Below are 18,969 nucleotides of genomic sequence, written 5' to 3'. Positions count from 1 at the left end.
AACATGGATGTTGCTGCACCTGCATGTGCTGAGACCTGTAGTTCCACTACCACATTTGCTGCATGTGTTTCACACACTGTGTCTGACACCTGCAATGTGATTGCTTCACCTGAGCCTCTCTGTGTTCCAGCAGAGCTGATTGATGCTGGTGGGGGAGGGGGTCAGAATACTGCACCATGTGCAATGGAAGCCATGGATGTGTCAGTCCAGCCTGCACTGTCCTCTGCAGAAAGTCCTGTCCTGATGGAAGAGAACAGGCCAGATGAAGATTCCACCAGCACAGCAATGGGAACTGACACTGCTGGGAAGACTGCAGGACATGTGAATATACCAGCAAGTATTAACAATGACAGTCATGATAAAACAATGAATGTGGTGGGTGGTGGTGGTGATGGTGAAGGGGTTAATACTGCTGGGAAAAACAAAAATGACATTTCTCTCTCTGCTCAGAGGAAAGACTCATCGATTGTGCAGACCAAATCTGTACAATCGATATCTGCTAAAGATGTCTCAGACAGTTCAAAACACACAAATATCTCTTCTGCTGGGAGGAATATGGGGAGTTATGCATCTGTTGTGGGGAGTCGCACCAAGGAGGGTGGGGGGAATACTGTAAATATTGGTGGTCACAATATAGGGGGGTTTGGTGGTGGGTATAGGAGGAGGAATGTGGTTCAGTTCAAGTGGGAGGGGGAGGGGACCCCACCAGTGAGGGGGAGGGTGGCAGAGTTGATTTTGGAAATGGGGTTTAAAGCTGTGGATATTTTTGCTTTGATTTGCCCAGTGGGGAGTTATGAATTTGATTTGTCTTTTGTAAAACCTGAGGGGTTGGATTTATTTTGGGAGCGACATAGGAGGTGCCAGGGCCTTTCGCAGTGGAGTGGTTTGGTGCCAAAGGTGATTTCCAGGCAGCCTCTGATAAAATCGGTGACCATCCTGGTGCGTAACGAATCCATACCAGAGGCTGATTTGATAGTATGGCTACGCCGATATGGTGAGGTCCTCACTCCACTGCGGAAGGTCCTGGATGAGCATGGGATATGGACAGGGGCCTGGACGGTGTCACTAAAACTGGGGGTGCTGGGCAATGTAGTCCAACATCTGCCCTGCTCAGCTTTTCTGGGAAGAGATCGGCTGACTATTTTCTACCAGGGACAGCCCAAAGTCTGCAATAAATGTGGTGAAAAGGGCCATTTTGCCTCTACCTGCACCCGTAAAAAGTGTTCGCTATGCCAGGGTCTGGACCACTTGGCGAAAGATTGTACCCAAATTCGGTGCAATCTGTGCCAACAGCTTGGCCATCCTTACAGTAAGTGTCCAGAGGCTTTACATAACCTGCAAGGATTGGAGGCTGAGCTGCAGAGGCTGGATAAGGAGGATGAGGCCGCTGTAACTGTTGTTGTCCCTCCTGTGTCAGTTCCATCTGTTTCCCCTGGTAATGTTGTCCCTGAGTCTGTCCCTCCTGTGTCTGTTCCATCTGTTTCAGGTTCTGTTCCCCCTGGTAATGTTGTCCCTGAGTCTGTCCCTCCTGTGTCAGTTCCTTCTGTTTCAGATTCTGTCCCCTCTAGTGATGTGGTCCCTAAGTCTGTCCCCCATGTGGTGGTCCCTATTCCTGCTGTACGTAGGTCCTCCAGACTAGCGGAAGCTGCTGGGGGGGCAGGTTTAGCGGATCTTCCTTCTCAGCCTCCAGTCCCTGTCCCTCGGCAGCGCAAACGTGGTCAGGGGAATGTGGGGGTGCTGGATGGGGGTGGGGCGGATGGAAGGGTGTCCATATCCCATGTCTCACCCTCTGTTGAGGGGGATTCAGATGATGAGGGGTGGGAGACGTTTAGGAGGAAGAAAAAGAAGAAGAGGAAGACAAATAAAGTAGTTATTTCTTCCTCAGAGTCGGACACAGGAGGGGTTCCTCCTGGTAACCCTTTTTCAGTTTTGTCAGGTGATGGGATGTCTGATTTATCTTTTTCTTTATCATCCATGGATGAGGGGGAGTCACATAGTTTGAAGAGAGCTGTTTCTGGTGATGAGAGTGTGGCAAAGGTTAAGAAACGACTACCCCAATCATCCTGATGGCAGTTCCCACTCCGATAAAGGTGGCGACCATTAATGTCGCCAGCATGAAATCTGCAAGAGCTCGTGATATTGCCTTATTTTTGCTCAGCGAGTTTGATGCCGAGATTTTATTTTTGCAAGAGACCTGGCTCAATACTTTGGCCGATGTCCATCTAGCAAAAAGGGAGTGGAGATGCGGTCCCTCCTTTTGGTCTCTTGCGGCTGAGCCCTGCAGCGGAGTTGCGGTCCTTTTTAAAACCGATATGGTAACGTGCCGGCGGGTAATTGAGGTAGAGATTGGGAGATGCATGGTCTTGGACGTCTCTGTTAGGGGGCAGGACTTGCGTCTGATTAATATCTATGGACCGCAGTCAAGATGGGGCAGGAAATGCCTCCTCACAGAGATCAAGCCCTTCCTTTTTACGTCCCAGCAGGTTGTCTTTGGAGGTGATTTTAACACCATAATTAGGCCTGAAGACAGGAGAGGCTCCATAGACAGGCTGGCGTATGATAGCGTTTTTCTTAGAGATATGGTGAGACAAGCAGGCCTGGTAGATGTGCATATTAAGCACTGCCCTGGCAGCACGGGATTCACATTTCAGAGAGGGAATAGTCAGAGTAGGATAGATAGGTTTTTTTTAAAGGAGAACTCTGCTTTCTCGGCTCCTGAGTTGAGGGCGGTGGAGTTCTCTGACCACTGTATGCTGTCTGTGACTCTGAATGCCTCGGACACTCCACCCAGGGGAAGGGGTACCTGGAAACTGAATTCGGCTCTCCTGGAAGACGTAGAGGTAAGACAATCCTTTGAGGATTTTTTCCAGGCACAGGTTTCTATTCTGGACTTTTGCAGCACTAAGTCAGAGTGGTGGGAGCTTGTGAAACAAAGGGCGATTGGACTTTTCAAGGCCATAAGTAAGAAGAAGCAGCTTGGTATGTACATTGCCTACCAGCATTTGCGGAGGAAGCTTGATCGTCTTGTCTCGTATAGAGGAGATCCAGGGGAGATCTCTGAGGTCAAGTTTCTTCTTAGAAAGTGTCAATACGACCGGCATGCCTCCTTGGTTCTGGAGAGGGATTATGGAAAATATCACTCACCTGATCCTTACCAGAACTGTAAGCAAGGCATAGCAGTTAAGACGGTCATAGGCCTGAGGGATAGTACGGGTTCCCTGGTGAAGTCCAGATCAGGGATCCTGGAGATCTTCAGATCATATTATGTAGACCTTCTGGGAAGAAAGGACCTTTGTCGGGACAAGATGGAAAGCTTTCTGGATTCTACTCCAGGATTGGGAAATGGTACATTGCCTTTGATGGATTTGACAGAACCAATTTCAGTGGATGAGGTAGTTCATGCTATAGAGAAGCTGGCTACCAAAAAATCGCCTGGGCCAGATGGGTTGACAGCTGAATTCTACAAGTGTTTTAAGTCCATTCTGGCTCCCTTTTTAGCGGAGGTTTATAACAGCTGTCTAGAAGAGGGTTCGCTCCCTCCCTCCATGAGGCAATCCGCTGTGATTCTTCTGTCAAAAGGTAAAGACCCCTCAATGATTGAGAACTGGTGCCCCATCAGTCTTCTCAATGTTGATAGAAAGATCTTGGCGAAGATTCTTTTTTGGCGCTTGTCGTCAGTGGCAGGCGATTTGTTGTCCAGTCATCAGCACTGCTCGGTCCAAGGTAGAAGTACCTTTTCAGCGGTTTTAGCTGTCCGGGAGGCTTTGGAACGATGCAGGGCTGCTGGATGGAGAAAGTACTTGCTGGCATTGGATCAGGCGAAGGCTTTTGATAGAGTCAATCACGAGTACCTGTATTTGCTACTTGGTAGATACGGCCTGCAGGGGAGGTTTATAGATTGGCTGAAGACATTATATAAAGGGGCTGAGAGCTTCCCACTGGTTAATGGTTGGGTTGGACGGCCTTTTGAGGTTGGCTCTGGTGTGCGCCAGGGATGTCCTCTGAGCCCCCTGTTATATGTATTCGCAATCGACCCCTTCATAAGAAGGCTAGAGAGTGGATCTTTGTGCGGGGTGCCTTTGGGCATTGCTGGTGTGCCACCTTTGAAGGTCGTGGCCTATGCCGATGATGTGTCTGTTATTGTCTCTGGAACGGAGGAGGCGCAGGAGGTGGTCTCTATGATAGAGCAGTACACGGAGGCTTCTGGTTCTAAAGTCAACCATGAAAAGAGTGAAGTTTTCTGGATGGGTGAGGAAGGTGAAAGCTTCGAACTTCCGGATGCCTTCCCATAGCGCCACAGCAGGAAATTAAAGTGTTGGGCATCAAATTTGGTCCTGGTGACTATGGTCATCGAAATTGGGAAAGCAGGTTGGTGTGTGCCAATGCCAAAGTAGCAAGTTGGAAGAAATGGAAGCTTTCATTGAGGGAGAGGGTTGACTTGATCAAAACGTACCTGGTCCCAATTTTTTTATATGTCAGCTTCGTCTGTATCTTGCCAGTATCTCTCTATGCAAGGGTGTACAGCTGCTTTTTCCAACTGTTATGGGGAAGTAGGCTGAACCTGATCAAACGCAATGTAACTTACCTGTCTAGGCGGGAGGGTGGCCTAGGAATGGTCAACCCAATAGTTTTCTTTTCTCTGCTGTTTTTAAAGTACAATCTTGGTAACATGCTAGCAGAGAACCCGCCGGGATGGGTGGGTATTTTTCAATCTTGTTTTAGGCCTTTTCTGCGATCCTGGGAAGATGGCGGGCCAGTGAAAAGTCTGAGAGTCCGACATGGCAAGCTCCCGGCTTATGTTGCCCCGTGTCTGAAAATACTTCGGCAGTGGCAGGTGACAGTGGAGGATATCAAGTCCCTCCCCAGGAAGCTTCTGGAGAAGAGGATTTTGGGCTCTGCTTTCAGTGTGTCACTGGCCTTAAGGGATTGCCCAGGCTCTGTAATGAGGGAAGGGTTGCGTTTAATCAATTTAGAAAGAATCCCCTTGAAGTTTAGGGATCAAGCCTGGCTCGCCTTCCATGGAAGGCTCTATGTGAGAGGGAACTTGAAGCATCGCCCTGTGGATGATCGGGATTGTCCTAGAGCGGAGTGTGTTGGTAAAGTGGAGTCTATGGACCACTTTTTGCTCCAGTGTCCCTTTAACATAGAGGTGTATAAAAGGGTGGGGAGGGCTCTAGGCATCCCCTTTTTCTATCGCATGAGTTATGCGGAGTGGGTGTATGGGGCATTCCCGACTCACTGGGATTTTGATTTGGATACACTGTTTTTAGTTAGTATAGTTGTCCGTTACTTCACATGGAATGCACGGTGCCAGATTACCCTGCGGAAGAAAGTCCTCTATGTTGAGGTGGTGGTGCACGATATTCTGGGTGAGGTTGGGAAAATTCGGGGTCTTGAGAAGGGCAGGGAGCCTCGGGCAGTCTGGATAAGGGCGTGGAGGAATATCAGACCTGCCTTTGGTGAACTGCCCATCTCTGGGTGAGGAGCTCTTTTCTTTTTCTGGTTCTTTCACTCCCTTAGCTTTTTTTGGTTAATATCTTCTTTTTGAAGAAGGGCTGCATGCATAATGGGTACAGGTTTGTTTCTTAACCTCACAAGTTTGATGTCTGGTGTAATGGTGTGAGTCGTAATAGGATTTATGTTATTGCTGTAAAGTATTTTTTTTTTTTTTTTTTTTTGGTTTGAGAGCAGTTTTGCTATATTCATTTTAATTTATGTAAATATGTATATATTTATGTATATTTATATATTGTGATTTTATGCTTAATGATTGCAAGACTTTTAATAAAGAAAAATTGGGAAGAATGTTCCTTACATTGGTGATCAGTGGGAAGAATGTTCCTTACATTGGTGCTCAGTGGGAAGAATGTCCCTTACATTGGTGATCAGTGGGAAGAATGTTCCTTACATTGGTGATCAGTGGGAAGAATGTTCCTTACATTGGTGATCAGTGAGAAGAATGTTCCTTACATTGGTGATCAGTGGGAAGAATGTTCCTTACATTGGTGATCAGTGAGAAGAATGTTCCTTACATTGGTGATCAGTGAGAAGAATGTTCCTTACATTGGTGATCAGTGGGAAGAATGTTCCTTACATTGGTGATCAGTGGGAAGAATGTTCCTTACATTGGTGATCAGTGAGAAGAATGTTCCTTACATTGGTGATCAGTGGGAAGAATGTTCCTTACATTGGTGATCAGTGAGAAGAATGTCCCTTACATTGGTGATCAGTGAGAAGAATGTTCCTTACATTGGTGATCAGTGGGTAGAATGTTCCTTACATTGGTGATCAGTGAGAAGAATGTTCCTTACATTGGTGATCAGTAGGAAGAATGTTCCTTACATTGGTGATCAGTGGGAAGAATGCTCCTTACATTGGTGATCAGTGAGAAGAATGTTCCTTACATTGGTGATCAGTGGGAAGAATGTTCCTTACATTGGTGATCAGTGAGAAGAATGTTCCTTACATTGGTGATCAGTGGGAAGAATGTTCCTTACATTGGTGATCAGTGAGAAGAATGTCCCTTACATTGGTGATCAGTGAGAAGAATGTTCCTTACATTGGTGATCAGTGAGAAGAATGTTCCTTACATTGGTGATCAGTGAGAAGAATGTTCCTTACATTGGTGATCAGTGAGAAGAATGTTCCTTACATTGGTGATCAGTGAGAAGAATGTCCCTTACATTGGTGATCAGTGAGAAGAATGTTCCTTACATTGGTGATCAGTGAGAAGAATGTTCCTTACATTGGTGATCAGTGGGAAGAATGCTCCTTACATTGGTGATCAGTGAGAAGAATGTTCCTTACATTGGTGATCAGTGGGAAGAATGTTCCTTACATTGGTGATCAGTGAGAAGAATGTTCCTTACATTGGTGATCAGTGGGAAGAATGTTCCTTACATTGGTGATCAGTGAGAAGAATGTTCCTTCCATTGGTGATCAGTGAGAAGAATGTTCCTTCCATTGGTGATCAGTGAGAAGAATGTTCCTTCCATTGGTGATCAGTGAGAAGAATGTTCCTTACATTGGTGATCAGTGGGAAGAATGCTCCTTCCATTGGTGATCAGTGAGAAGAATGTTCCTTACATTGGTGATCAGTGAGAAGAATGTTCCTTACATTGGTGATCAGTGGGAAGAATGTTCCTTACATTGGTGATCAGTGAGAAGAATGTTCCTTACATTGGTGATCAGTGGGAAGAATGCTCCTTCCATTGGTGATCAGTGAGAAGAATGTTCCTTACATTGGTGATCAGTGAGAAGAATGTTCCTTACATTGGTGATCAGTGGGAAGAATGTTCCTTACATTGGTGATCAGTGAGAAGAATGATCCTTACATTGGTGATCAGTGAGAAGAATGTTCCTTACATTGGTGATCAGTGAGAAGAATGTTCCTTACATTGGTGATCAGTGGGAAGAATGTTCCTTACATTGGTGATCAGTGAGAAGAATGTTCCTTACATTGGTGATCAGTGAGAAGAATGTTCCTTACATTGGTGATCAGTGAGAAGAATGTTCCTTACATTGGTGATCAGTGAGAAGAATGTTCCTTACATTGGTGATCAGTGGGAAGAATGTTCCTTACATTGGTGATCAGTGAGAAGAATGTTCCTTACATTGGTGATCAGTGAGAAGAATGTTCCTTACATTGGTGATCAGTGAGAAGAATGTTCCTTACATTGGTGATCAGTGAGAAGAATGTTCCTTACATTGGTGATCAGTGAGAAGAATGTTCCTTACATTGGTGATCAGTGAGAAGAATGTTCCTTACATTCTCCTTACATGGGTGGTGAGAGGGACAATGCTCTCCTTACAGACAGTAAACATGATCATTTGGTCTGTGGTTAGTTGACTAATGAGAGGTAAAGCTCCACTGGTCCCATTTCAGTGGTTCTGCTGAGTGGTATTGATGCCAGCACTATGTGGGCTCTATCAGAGAGGAGATCAATCCATCACTGTTCAGGGAACCCCAGGAAACCTTTGGATGAACCCGGGTAGTCCACAGAACCCTGGTTGAGAAAGGGTGACCTACACTTACCTTTACGTCTTTGTAATACTTCTCCAGCCTTGGTAGAACACTGCCATCCTCTCTGACTTTGGGCACTGGCACTGGTTGCACTTTAGCATAGGAGACACTGACTCCTTTGTAGGAAGTCCCCTGGGATGAAACAAAAATTACAAGTATTTAAGAAAAACGTTTCATTCTTCCTCTTAAAATTCAGTCCATGAGTGAAAACGTCTTTTCTATTCTTTTCAATCCACGACATAAGTGATCTCAACATTACAGTACAAAAAGGTAGATATGGGAATGTAAAAAAAAAACATTCTAAATTTTGGACTGTGATTTAAACAGGTACAAAAATCTTATTGACCACTACAAATTTAGTAGAAGATATTCCCTTTTACAACAAAGATGGTTTTTCTTTTTTTTGTTGGAACCGTTGCCGGACTCCGTTCTGTTGGCTTGCTGAAGATGGCGCCAGGACCCTGCTACTGCCTGAAGGAACTGCTGGGACTTGCAGTCTGCCCTGAAGATGGCAATCCTGGCTACTACTGTCGTGGACTCTGTCATTATGGACTTTTTCCTGTGCAGGTATGCTGGGGCAGCCACATGTTAGGGGCTAGGGATGTTAAGAAAAGACTGCATTTCATGTTGATATGTTGTGTTAACTTATTCTTCAATAAAGATTTTGGAACTTTGCCTGGTCTGAAGGTATTCAAGGGGGTAAAATGCAAGCAACCGGCATGGGTCACTAAGCACATTGGGGTGTGAATATAAAGCGGTACAAGAGTTAACTCAGTGTGATGCTACAGTGGTTACCAATGGTAACAGAGGTCTCTCTAGTGGCCTGTCATAGAAGTATATGTGGGCCGGGTGGGATAGCCTCTTGCAGCGAGGGAGATGGTGTCGGCGATCCCTCTCTCATAGCAATGGGAGCAGATCTGCACCGCGGAGGTTCCCAACCAGTACATAGGTACAGAAGAGGAAGAGTTAGGTGAATGCACACATGGAGTCAGGGTCATGTACATAATGGGACCCCATTCGGTTACTGGGAGTGAGGGAGCGATGATACGCTGGACAGGTGGAGAGGGTATTGTCTCTGCGTGTCCCTTCTAAACAGTGGCATAACTAGAACCTTCAGGGCCCCGATGCAAGAAACCATGAAGGGCCCCCTGAACCCCAGCCAGGGCCCTTCCCTACGAGTCCGGCAGTGGAACTCCAGGGCATGGTCACAGGTATGACCTTTGTGAGCCCTGTAGTTCCACCACTGGTATCAGTAGTTTTTTTTATTATTTTATTTTTATTTTTAGGTGCCCCATTGGGGGACTGTGCCTAGGCAGGATGGGGTCCCTGTCCCCAGAAGAGATGAGGTCCTTTTCTCCAGGGCAGATGAAGTTACTGCCCCCAGGTGAGAAGGGGTCCCTGTCCCCAGGGGAGATGAGGGTCCCTGTCCCCACGTGAGAAGGGGTCCCTGTCCCCAGGGGGAGATGGGGGTCCTTGTCCCCACATGAGAAGGGGTCCCTGTCCCCAGGGGGAGATGGAGGGGGTATGTAATGGTGTGTGGGGGATGGGGTTCTCTCACTCACCATGACCAAGCTGCAGGCCGCGCACTCATCCATGTTGGCCTGGGCTCCATCCAGTGTGCTGGACGGGTGATCAGCATATCTCCCAGAAAGACCTTTCATCATCTGTGTATGACGGGGGAGGAGGAGGGCTGGCAGACAAGCCTGCAGTGTCCTCCGGGGGGCTCTCATAGGGCTGCACTGCAACTGTGTGCTTAAAGTTTGTTTACCCGGGAGAAGTATGCAGTGCAGTGCAGGCCGGACTCGGGGGGTGCGGGACTCTGGCTGGGGAGAACAGACATCGGACTGAGCGGCAATGCATGGAACAGGAGAGGGGTACTCTGAGGAGCCGGCTGAAGACACAGGTCATGCGGGGAATGCACAACTAAAGAGCAGCCAGTGCGATAGTCGAGCATGGAGTGCTCTGCTAGTCACCCTCCACCTCCAGCCACCCGTGTGCATGGTGCACTGGTACGCCTAGCTGCCTATGCTGCTGTTGGCCATATGTAGAGGGGGCTGCATGGGCCCTCTGCATCACAGGGCCCGGTTGCAGTCGGAACTGCTGCACCCCCTATAGTTACGCCCCTGCTCCTAAATCCACAAAGAACCGTAGTGGTGTAACTACATCTAGAGAGTTTATTAGAGTTCAATCATTTGTTCAAGTAAAGTTACCCCATGTGTAAGGCAGTGACCCTTCCCAAAGTGCCTAGCATAGCCCAGAAGAACCTACGCCCCGGGACAGGCCTGTCATGTGACCATTGCTTGGTGCCCAACAAGAAGGGGAACACAAAGGACTGGAGGACCACCCTACCCCGCCCTAAAATTGGATACAAATTAATTTTCGATTCTCATGGAATAATAATGCACTTTGCACATTCACATTTTGGTATCAGACAGATCGTTTTTCCTTCTTCTTTGCTTGTGGTGACCAGTAGGGGAACCCCCCAGGTACTATATAGGGATAACATGCCCCAATTTGGCAAAAACGCCAATGGCACTGCAGCTCGTAGCTCCACCTGGTTTACAAGCCAGAGAAACAGCAGACGACCAGGACCGAATTTTAACAGAAAAAAAAACATTTAAGCAAAATGATCCACCAACCGTGATGTTGAAGACCCTTACCTGAAGGATCATGGCTTCATTCCGCACCAATGTCTCGGCTTCTAGATCCAGGAAAAGCTCCTTTGTCACATAACACCAATGACGGGACACGGACAAACAGCTGAAGAGGTGCTTCTTCTTCAGGTACCCTGCCAACAGAATGAGATATAACAACCTAGGGGAGAACTTAGAAAACGGGGGCAGTTCCTACCGAATGATCCTTTGTGCCTTATATGAGTAGCTCTGGTCATTTCCACAGTTGCCTGCATCAACGTAATTCCCTAAATTGGCCAATGTCCCTTATATCCATTGGCCAACTTGATGTGTTCCTAAGACTTAGGTTCAGTTTTCAAACCATTCAAGACTAAAGATTATGGGAAGAAGAAAACCACAACAGGTATTTTCTCACTTACAGCAGGCACAGGGGAGAACCGACCTTGGGGATGAAGGGCATTTCCCCCCTGGGGCCAATACTAAGAAGTTTGGCTGGTGGACCTGAGTGAAGGTACTGATCAGAGCAGCACAGGGGTTCTAATCCTTCTGTAGCCCCCTCCCAGAATAGTGTAGATTGTTATGGTAAATTTAGTTCCCCCCTCTGCAATCAGAGGACCACAGATTGATTATTCAGGTCTGCTCAGGCTCTCACAGGTTGCTGCTTTGATTGCTTACCCCTGTATTCTAGAGAAATCTAGAATTAAAGTGGGAGTAAGAACAGACTAAGCAGCCTGAATATTTATGCCACTCCAGCCAAACCCTAGGCAGGTGTCATGAAGATCCTGCCAGAAATCTGCACTCCAGGCTCTCTGGCACACATTCGCGTGCTCCATCGCATATGCGTGTGTGCGCGGGAGTGCGCGCACGCACCTCTGTTGGCGCCAGACGGGCTATTTAAGCCTGTCTGTCACAGACGGTCCCCGCTGTCTGCTCTACAGCGTTCTGTGTGCCCTAACCTGATCTGACCTGTGATTACCTGTTTAAAGACCCGGCTATCTGTTGTGACCCTTCCTGCCATCCGCCTGCATCTGACCATCGGCCTGCCTGACTAATCTCCTGCCTGATCCCTGGTACCTCTGCTGCCCACCTGATACCTGAGCACCGGCCTGCCTGACTAATCTCCTGCCTGATCCCTGGTACCTCTGCTGCCCGCCTGATACCTGAGCACCGGCCTGCCTGACCTCTCTTGGGTGATCCTGCCAGCTGCTGATTCCCGGGTTCCAGTCCAGCACTCTAGTTCCTGCCTATCTGCCTGCTGTTGTTCCTGCCTCCATTCCAGCACTTCGGTTCCAGTCTGCTCTCCAGTTCCAGTCTCCTGCTTCTGCAAGTGATTCCTGGACTTCTGACACTGACTGTTGATCCTGCCAGGCACCCATACCACTCCTTACTCCTGTGCCCTCTTTTCCCATTCCAGGGGACTGCGAGTGGGAGCAGTAGGGGAGGTCTATCTCTGCAATTCAGGCTCAAGGTACGTGACAGGAGGTGTGCACAGAAGGTGATGGGGAAGTCTATAAATAGTCTGGGGCCTTAGACAAGGAGCAGTAGAGTTCCTGGGTCCAGTCCTGCTGGAGGAGACCTGTTGTGAACAAGCACGATTCTTCTGTGTGAAACGCGTCAACTGTAATCTTTGCAAGGATGTGTGGCTTATGACAGTAAAGAAATATTGAGCAGCATCCATTGGGCTCAAGTGTGCACAGGGTTGGTGCAAGGATTTTTGACACCCTAGGCAAAACCTCATTTTGCCGCCCCCATTGGCCCCACCCCTGCCTCCACCCACTTTGCCCTGCTAATGTGACAGAAGGTGCCGCTATACAGGAAGCATCGGCTCTGCTTCCTCTAGCATTGGCTCCAGTGCTGTGCTGCACCTCTAATTAAACTAGCAGTCGGACTAAGTTAGTTACATGCTGCAGCCTGCAGAGCATGCAAACGCAGAGGGAAGCCATCGGCCGGGCGCCCCTAGGCAGCAGTGCGCCCTAGGCAGCTGCCTAGTTTGCCTAGTGGTAGCACTGGCCCTGAGTGTGCAACCACTTCTTCTTTCTGCTGGAGGAGACCCCTGGGGCAGGATTACTGGAGGCGTCATTTACAAGACAGGTCCCAGCAGAGGCTCCAGTTGTGGGGCCTATATGCAAAGTATAGTTCTGGTGTTTATTTGGGTCTGGAGAAGCTCACTGGAAGGTACCAGGAAGAAGTTGGGGCAAAGGTGTCCAGTGGATATCGGAGACAGGTAACCGATGATCCTGTGGCTGTGTGAGTAAATTACCCCCGTGCTGGAAGTTAGTGCTTGTGTGCAGCATTTTGTCTTTTGGGAAAAGCCCTAGTCACCTGCTAGCATTAAAGGTTCTGTGGGACATTTTCATGGATTCCAGGAAGCTACAGAATAGTCCTCAAAGTGTTCAGCTCATCAGGTTTGGGGTATCTTATCCCATGCTCCCTCTCCCCATCCAAATTATTTGTTCCAATAAAACTCTAAAAAGACACCCCCGGACCGTTCCTTCGAGCCAGTGAAAGTGGAAGAAAATGCAGTGTGCCTGGCTTTGCATGCGCTAATCTGGAGGAAAAAAGTATCTGTTTCACCAGCGGCTCCTTAGGGGGTGCGCTACACTTCCCCACTCCATCCTACACTGGATAGAAATACACTTTATATTTGAACATAAATGTTGCGCTGCCTTTGCCCGGTGCCCCGGGTCTCCTGTCTAGTGGGCCCAGCATGACATGGCGATTGATGGACATACCCAGGATCTTCTTGGAGAGGTGCACCGGGAGGCAGCGGATGAAGTCTTTGTACTTTCTGACTCCCGATGTGGACTGGAAGGAAGTGGGGACCACCATTAGAGACGGGTCATCTTGTGCGGTGTAGTCAGTCTCTTCCGAATGGCCCATTTCATCAGCTCCGAATGTTTCCTTCTGGGAGTCTGGAGAGGCAATTACAAAAATCTGACCTGTGATTGGGTCTCAGGTGAAGTATATCTGACCGACTCATATAAGGCCAACCACCTTCCTAAACCACACAAATGATGCTTCAGTTTTGGGTGGATATCAGCAGGTAAAATCTAGCTTCTTGTCCGTGTCTTTCAGGGTCTACCCAGCCCTTGGCAACCACTATGAGGGAGTCTCACTTTCACTGTTGGAATTTTCATTTTACATTATAAAAATACAGCAATGAGAATGAGACTCCATGGCATAAAATCCCAATTGAGAAATTCCGATATCCCTAAAATATTAGACAATGGATTCACCTTACAGGAGGCCACCCATAAATGGAATTACAGTTCCGGTATATTTGAGTTTGGATCCAACTCTGTGGCCTTCCCTCTCCCAAGCCTCCAAGAAGCTTTCAAACCCCCCCCTTAGCTCCCATAGTGCCCCCCCCCCCTCAACCTCACAGTGCTCTTAGGCCCATAGAGCCAACAGTGCCACCCTGCCTCCCAGCCTGCTGTAGAGCCCCCACCCCTCCATAGTGACCCGGGGTACCCCCAATCTCCCACATTGCTCCTCAGCTCTCATAGTGCCCCCCCACCCCAACCTCCCCCAGTGGTGTATAATGCCCTCAGTCCACCTGAGAGCCCAAAGTGCCACCCAGCCTTCCAGCCTGCTGTAGAGCCTCCACCCCTCCATAGTGACCCGGGGTGCCCCCAATCTCCCACATTGCTCCTCAGCTCCCATAGTGCCCCCCCCGCCCCAACCTCCCACAGTGGTGTATAATGCCCTCAGTCCACCTGAGAGCCCAAAGTGCCACCCAGCCTTCCAGCCTGCTGTAGAGCCTCCACCCCTCCATAGTGACCCGGGGTGCCCCCAATCTCCCACAGTGCTCCTCGGGTCCCATAGTGCCTCCCCCGGGCCCCAACCTCCCACAGGGGTGTACAGTGCCCTCAGTCCACCTGGAAGCCCACAGTGCCACCCTGCCTCCCAGCCTGCTGTAGAGCCTCCACCCCTCCATAGTGCCCTTAACCTGTGAAAGTGACCCAGGGTGCTCCCAACATCCCACAGTGCTCCCCAGGTCCCATACTGCCCCCCAACCACTTATAGTGGCCTACTATGCCCATAGTCCACCTGAGAGCTCACAGCCCCACAGTGCCACCAGCATACTGTAGAGCCTTCAGTCCTCCATAGTAACCCTAACCTTCGACAGTGATCCGGGTTGCTCCCAACCTCTGACAGTGCTCCCCAGGTCCCTTAATGCCCCTCCTCAACCTCTTATAGTGGCCTACAGTGCCCATAGTCCACCTGAAAGCCCACAGCCCCACAGCACCACCGGCATACTGTAGAGTCTCCAGTCCTCTACAGTGCCCCTGACCTTCAACAGTGGCCCAGAGTGCCTCCCCAACCTCCCACAGTGCTCATCAGGTCCCATAGTGCCCCCCAACCTCTTATAGTGGCCTACAGTGCCCATAGTCCACCTGAGAACCCACAGCACCACCGGCATACTGTAGAGCCTCCAGTCCTCAATAGTGCCCCTGACCTTCAACAGTGATCCAGAGTCCCTCCCCAACCTCCCACAGTGCTCCTCAGGTCCCATAGTGCCCACCAGTCTCTTATAGTGGTCTACAGTGCCCATAGTCCACCTGAAAGCCCACAGCCCCACAGCACCACCAGCATACTGTAGAGCCTCCAGTCCTCCATAGTGCCCCTGACCTTCAACAGTGATGCAGAGTGCCTCCCCAACCTTCCACAGTGCTCCCCAACCCTTTTCAGAAACCTCACCCCCCCCCCCCCCCCACAGAGCCACCAGTTCTGCTGCAGAGCCCCATAACCCCCTCCAGAACCCCCATCCCCTCCGCAGTGACACCAAGCCCAATCCAGAACCTTGCAGCTGATGTTCCTTATTCAGAAGAATAGCGTGTGTCAAGAAAATACCACATTATGACCACTAGATGGAGCTGACACTATGCAGATAAATATTTACAGTGAAGGAAAAAAGTATTTGACCCCCTGACGATTTTGTACGTTTGCCCCACTGACAAAGAAAAGATCGGTCTATAATTTTAATGGTCGGTTAATTATAACAGCGAGAGACAGAATAACAACAGAAATATCCAGAAAAACGCATTTCAAGAAAGTTATAAATTGATTTGCCTTTTAATGAGTGAAATAAGTATTTGATCCCCCATCAATCAGCAAGATTTCCGTCTCCCAGGTGTCTTCTATACAGGTAACAAGCTGAGATTAGGAGCACTCTCTTAAAGGGAGTGCTCCTAATCTCAGCTTGTTCCCTGTATAAAAAGACAGAAGGTCTTAGACAACCCCCCCCCCCCCCCCCGAGATCGTTAACCTCTTCAATACAGGGCACTTTTACCCCCTTCCTGCCCAGGCCAATTTTCAGCTTTCAGTGTTGTCACACTTTGAATGACAATTACGCGGTCATGTGACACTGTACACAGATGACGTTTTTTATCATTTTTTGAGACAGATAGAGATTTCTTTCGGTGGTATTTATTCACCACTGGGGAGTTGTTTTTTTAATTTTTTTGCTAAACAAACGAAAAAAAGACCGAAAAGTTTGAAAAAAATAAAAAGATTTTCTCGGTTTCTGTTCTAAAATTTTGCAAATAAGTAATTTTTCCCACTGATGAGGCGGCATGGAAGGTCATGTCAGTGGAACATTCGCCTTCGTAGCAGTGAAATTCGGTCTGACGGAAAGGTCTGCGGGTCAGGCGGCTCGCCCCCCCCCCGGAAACTCATCAAACATTCACGAGCCTGTAATATCCCTGACAAAAAAATGGCGAAATCAGACACCGACCGATCGCTTTTCATTGCTGCAAACCTCAGCAATAGGCGCTGCTGGGTTTGAATTGCCTGGATTTTAAGCCGACCTGTTTAGCTTTACAGCAATAAATCCCTCCACCGTTTATTCATAAAAAAAAAAAAACATCCTTAAACGCCAGTCCAGTGACTGTGCCTAGGCTGAGATGATGTCATCAGTCTGCTGCAGGCAGGAGGAAGCATTTCCTCAGTCCCCCCCCCCCCAGTGATCAGACTGCAACATTGTAAGTTTTGTAGCAAGTCAGGTGAAAGGATGCAGCAGGGGGCTGATCTGTGTCAGACGTGTGAACACAGCCAAGAACTGCAGACTGCTGCATCAAAGTCACATCAAAGTAGTGCAGGAACCTGTATGTGACCAAAGTCGCATGTTAGGGATAAGGGTTAGGGTTAAATGTTAGGGTTATTGGCAATTGTTGGGATTAGTATTCTAACCCTAACAATTACCACTAACCCTAACATTTAACCCAAACATTTATTCCTAACATGTAACCCTAACATATATTCCTAGCATTTAACCCTAACAATAACATGTAACCCTAACACTTAACATTTATTCCTAACATTTAACCCTAACCCTAAAGTGTATTGCTAACATTCAACCCTAACATTTATTCCTAACATGTAACCCTAACATTTAACCCTAACATTTATTCCTAACATTTAACCCTAACCATAAAATGTAACCCTAACCCTAACATGTATTCCTAACATTTAATCCTAACACTAACATTTAACCCAAACGCTAACATTTATTCCTAACATGTAACCCTGACCCTAACATTTAATCCTAACATTTAACCCTAACCCTAAAGTGTATTGCTAACATGTAACCCTAACATTTAACCCTAACCCTAAAATTAATTCCTAACATTCAACCCTAACATTCAACCCTAACATTTAACCCTAACCCTAACATTTATTGCTAACATTTAACCCTAACCCTGACATTTAACCCTAACATTTAACCCTAGCACTAACATGTAACCCTAACATTTAACCCTAACATTTAACCTTAACTCTAAAATTTATTGCTAACCATTAACCCTAACCCTAACATTTAACCCTAACATTTAACCCCAACCCTAACATTTAACCCTAACATTTAACCCCAACCCTAACATTTAACCCTAACATTTAACCCCAACTCTAACATTTAACCCTAACATTTAACCCCAACCCTAACATTTAACCCTAACATTTAACTCTAGCGCTAACATGTAACCATAACATTTAATCCAAACCCTAGCATGTATTCCTAACATTTAACCCTAACACTAACATGTATTCCTAACATTTAACACTAACATGTATTCCTAACATTTAACACTAACATGTATTCCTAACATTTAACACTAACATGTATTCCTAACATTTAATCCTAACATTTAATCCAAACCCTAGCATATATTCCTAACATTTATCGTGACCAATAGGGAAACCATGTTAAGTGGACTGCAGTGCGTTTCTGCAAAACGAAAAGAAAGAACGCTCTGAGAACGGCATAGGTGTGAGCCCAGCCGGGTAAAACAAGCTTCTCATTTACCTCCTCGCTGCCTCTGCTGGACGATGAGCACGTGGATTAGGTTGGCGGCGCTGTGCAGCAGGTGCGGGTCGCACATCCGCAGCAGCTGCAGGGCGTAGTTGGCTTTGGTCCAGTAGGACCCGTCCTTCACCCAGTCCCAGGTCTCCGCCATGAACTGCCGCAGCCGCCGCCCGTCCAGCCCCCGGTCCGAGCCGGCGGTGGCGAGGTCCCGCGCCAGGCCGGGGTTGATCCGGGACCGGCTGTAGGTGAAATCCTTCCCCAGCGCCGGCTGGAGCGCCTTCTCCACGAACGCCAGCAGGTCGGCGCTCTTCATCCGCCGCACCACCCCGAACAGGAACCTCCTCCGGGACCGGTCGCCGGCCCGCGGGAACCATTCTTTGGCGGCGGCCACTTGGGCGGACAGGACGCAGGTCTCGCAGGCCTGGCAGAGGGGCACCCTGGAGGTCCGGTTCTCGCAGCGAAGGTCCGGGGCAAAACGCACGTCCAGTTCCGAGACTCCCATGGCGGTCACCGGCATTTAAAGGGACAGGCCTCTCCCCTTTTGTTTTTCTTTTAATTCTCTAAAAAAAAAAAAAAATAAAAAATAAAAGTCTTAACAAATTTTTGCCGCGGCGGTGAGCGCGCCCATTGCGGTTCGGGGAAATCAGCGCCGTTGGCCCGGCTCTGCCTGTCACAGGTTCAATCCCAGAGCTGCTGCTGTTTTCACAACTTTCTCCCTATTGTTGTGCGACTCCAAGGAGACGGAGAGTGATGCCATTGTCCCAGTGCAGGCGCCCCGCCAGGGGAGGTACCGTAATCACTGGAGTAGAAGGACCAGTCCATTACCAAAGGAGGGAGGGGGAGGCAGCATGTGGCCGGTGTATTAAAATATATGTTACATAGTTAGTCAGGTTGAAAAAAGACACAAGTCCATCCAGTTCAGCCTAAATATGTGAACCCTCTTCTATTTTTTGTTAGAAAATTACTTCGAACCCCAAAAAAAAAAAAAAAATATATATATATATATATAT

General features: G+C 48.1%; 1 protein-coding gene across 1 annotated transcript in view; it reads right to left on the bottom strand.

Annotated features, from left to right (window-relative positions):
• Nucleotides 1-18,750, bottom strand: part of LOC143935032 (F-box and WD repeat domain containing protein 10B-like) — a 54,296-nt gene extending 35,546 nt beyond the window's left edge. The window contains exons 1-4 of the mRNA XM_077458615.1: nucleotides 17,960-18,750; nucleotides 13,389-13,568; nucleotides 10,684-10,811; nucleotides 8,036-8,155 (exon numbers count right to left, since the gene is read on the bottom strand). Of these exons, the coding sequence (XP_077314741.1) occupies nucleotides 8,036-8,155; nucleotides 10,684-10,811; nucleotides 13,389-13,568; nucleotides 17,960-18,476 (945 nt within the window). The 5' untranslated portion in view covers nucleotides 18,477-18,750. The remainder of the gene's footprint in view (nucleotides 1-8,035; nucleotides 8,156-10,683; nucleotides 10,812-13,388; nucleotides 13,569-17,959) is intronic.
• Between the last annotated feature and the right edge of the window lie 219 nt (nucleotides 18,751-18,969).

This window comes from Lithobates pipiens, unplaced genomic scaffold (assembly GCF_037356315.1).
Source record: "Lithobates pipiens isolate NorthernLeopardFrog02 unplaced genomic scaffold, aLitPip1_a1.2 Scaffold_28, whole genome shotgun sequence".
NCBI classification, from domain to species: Eukaryota; Metazoa; Chordata; class Amphibia; order Anura; family Ranidae; genus Lithobates; species Lithobates pipiens.
The sequence above is the reverse complement of the archived record's forward strand: the minus strand, read 5'-3'. Positions and strand labels throughout refer to the sequence as shown.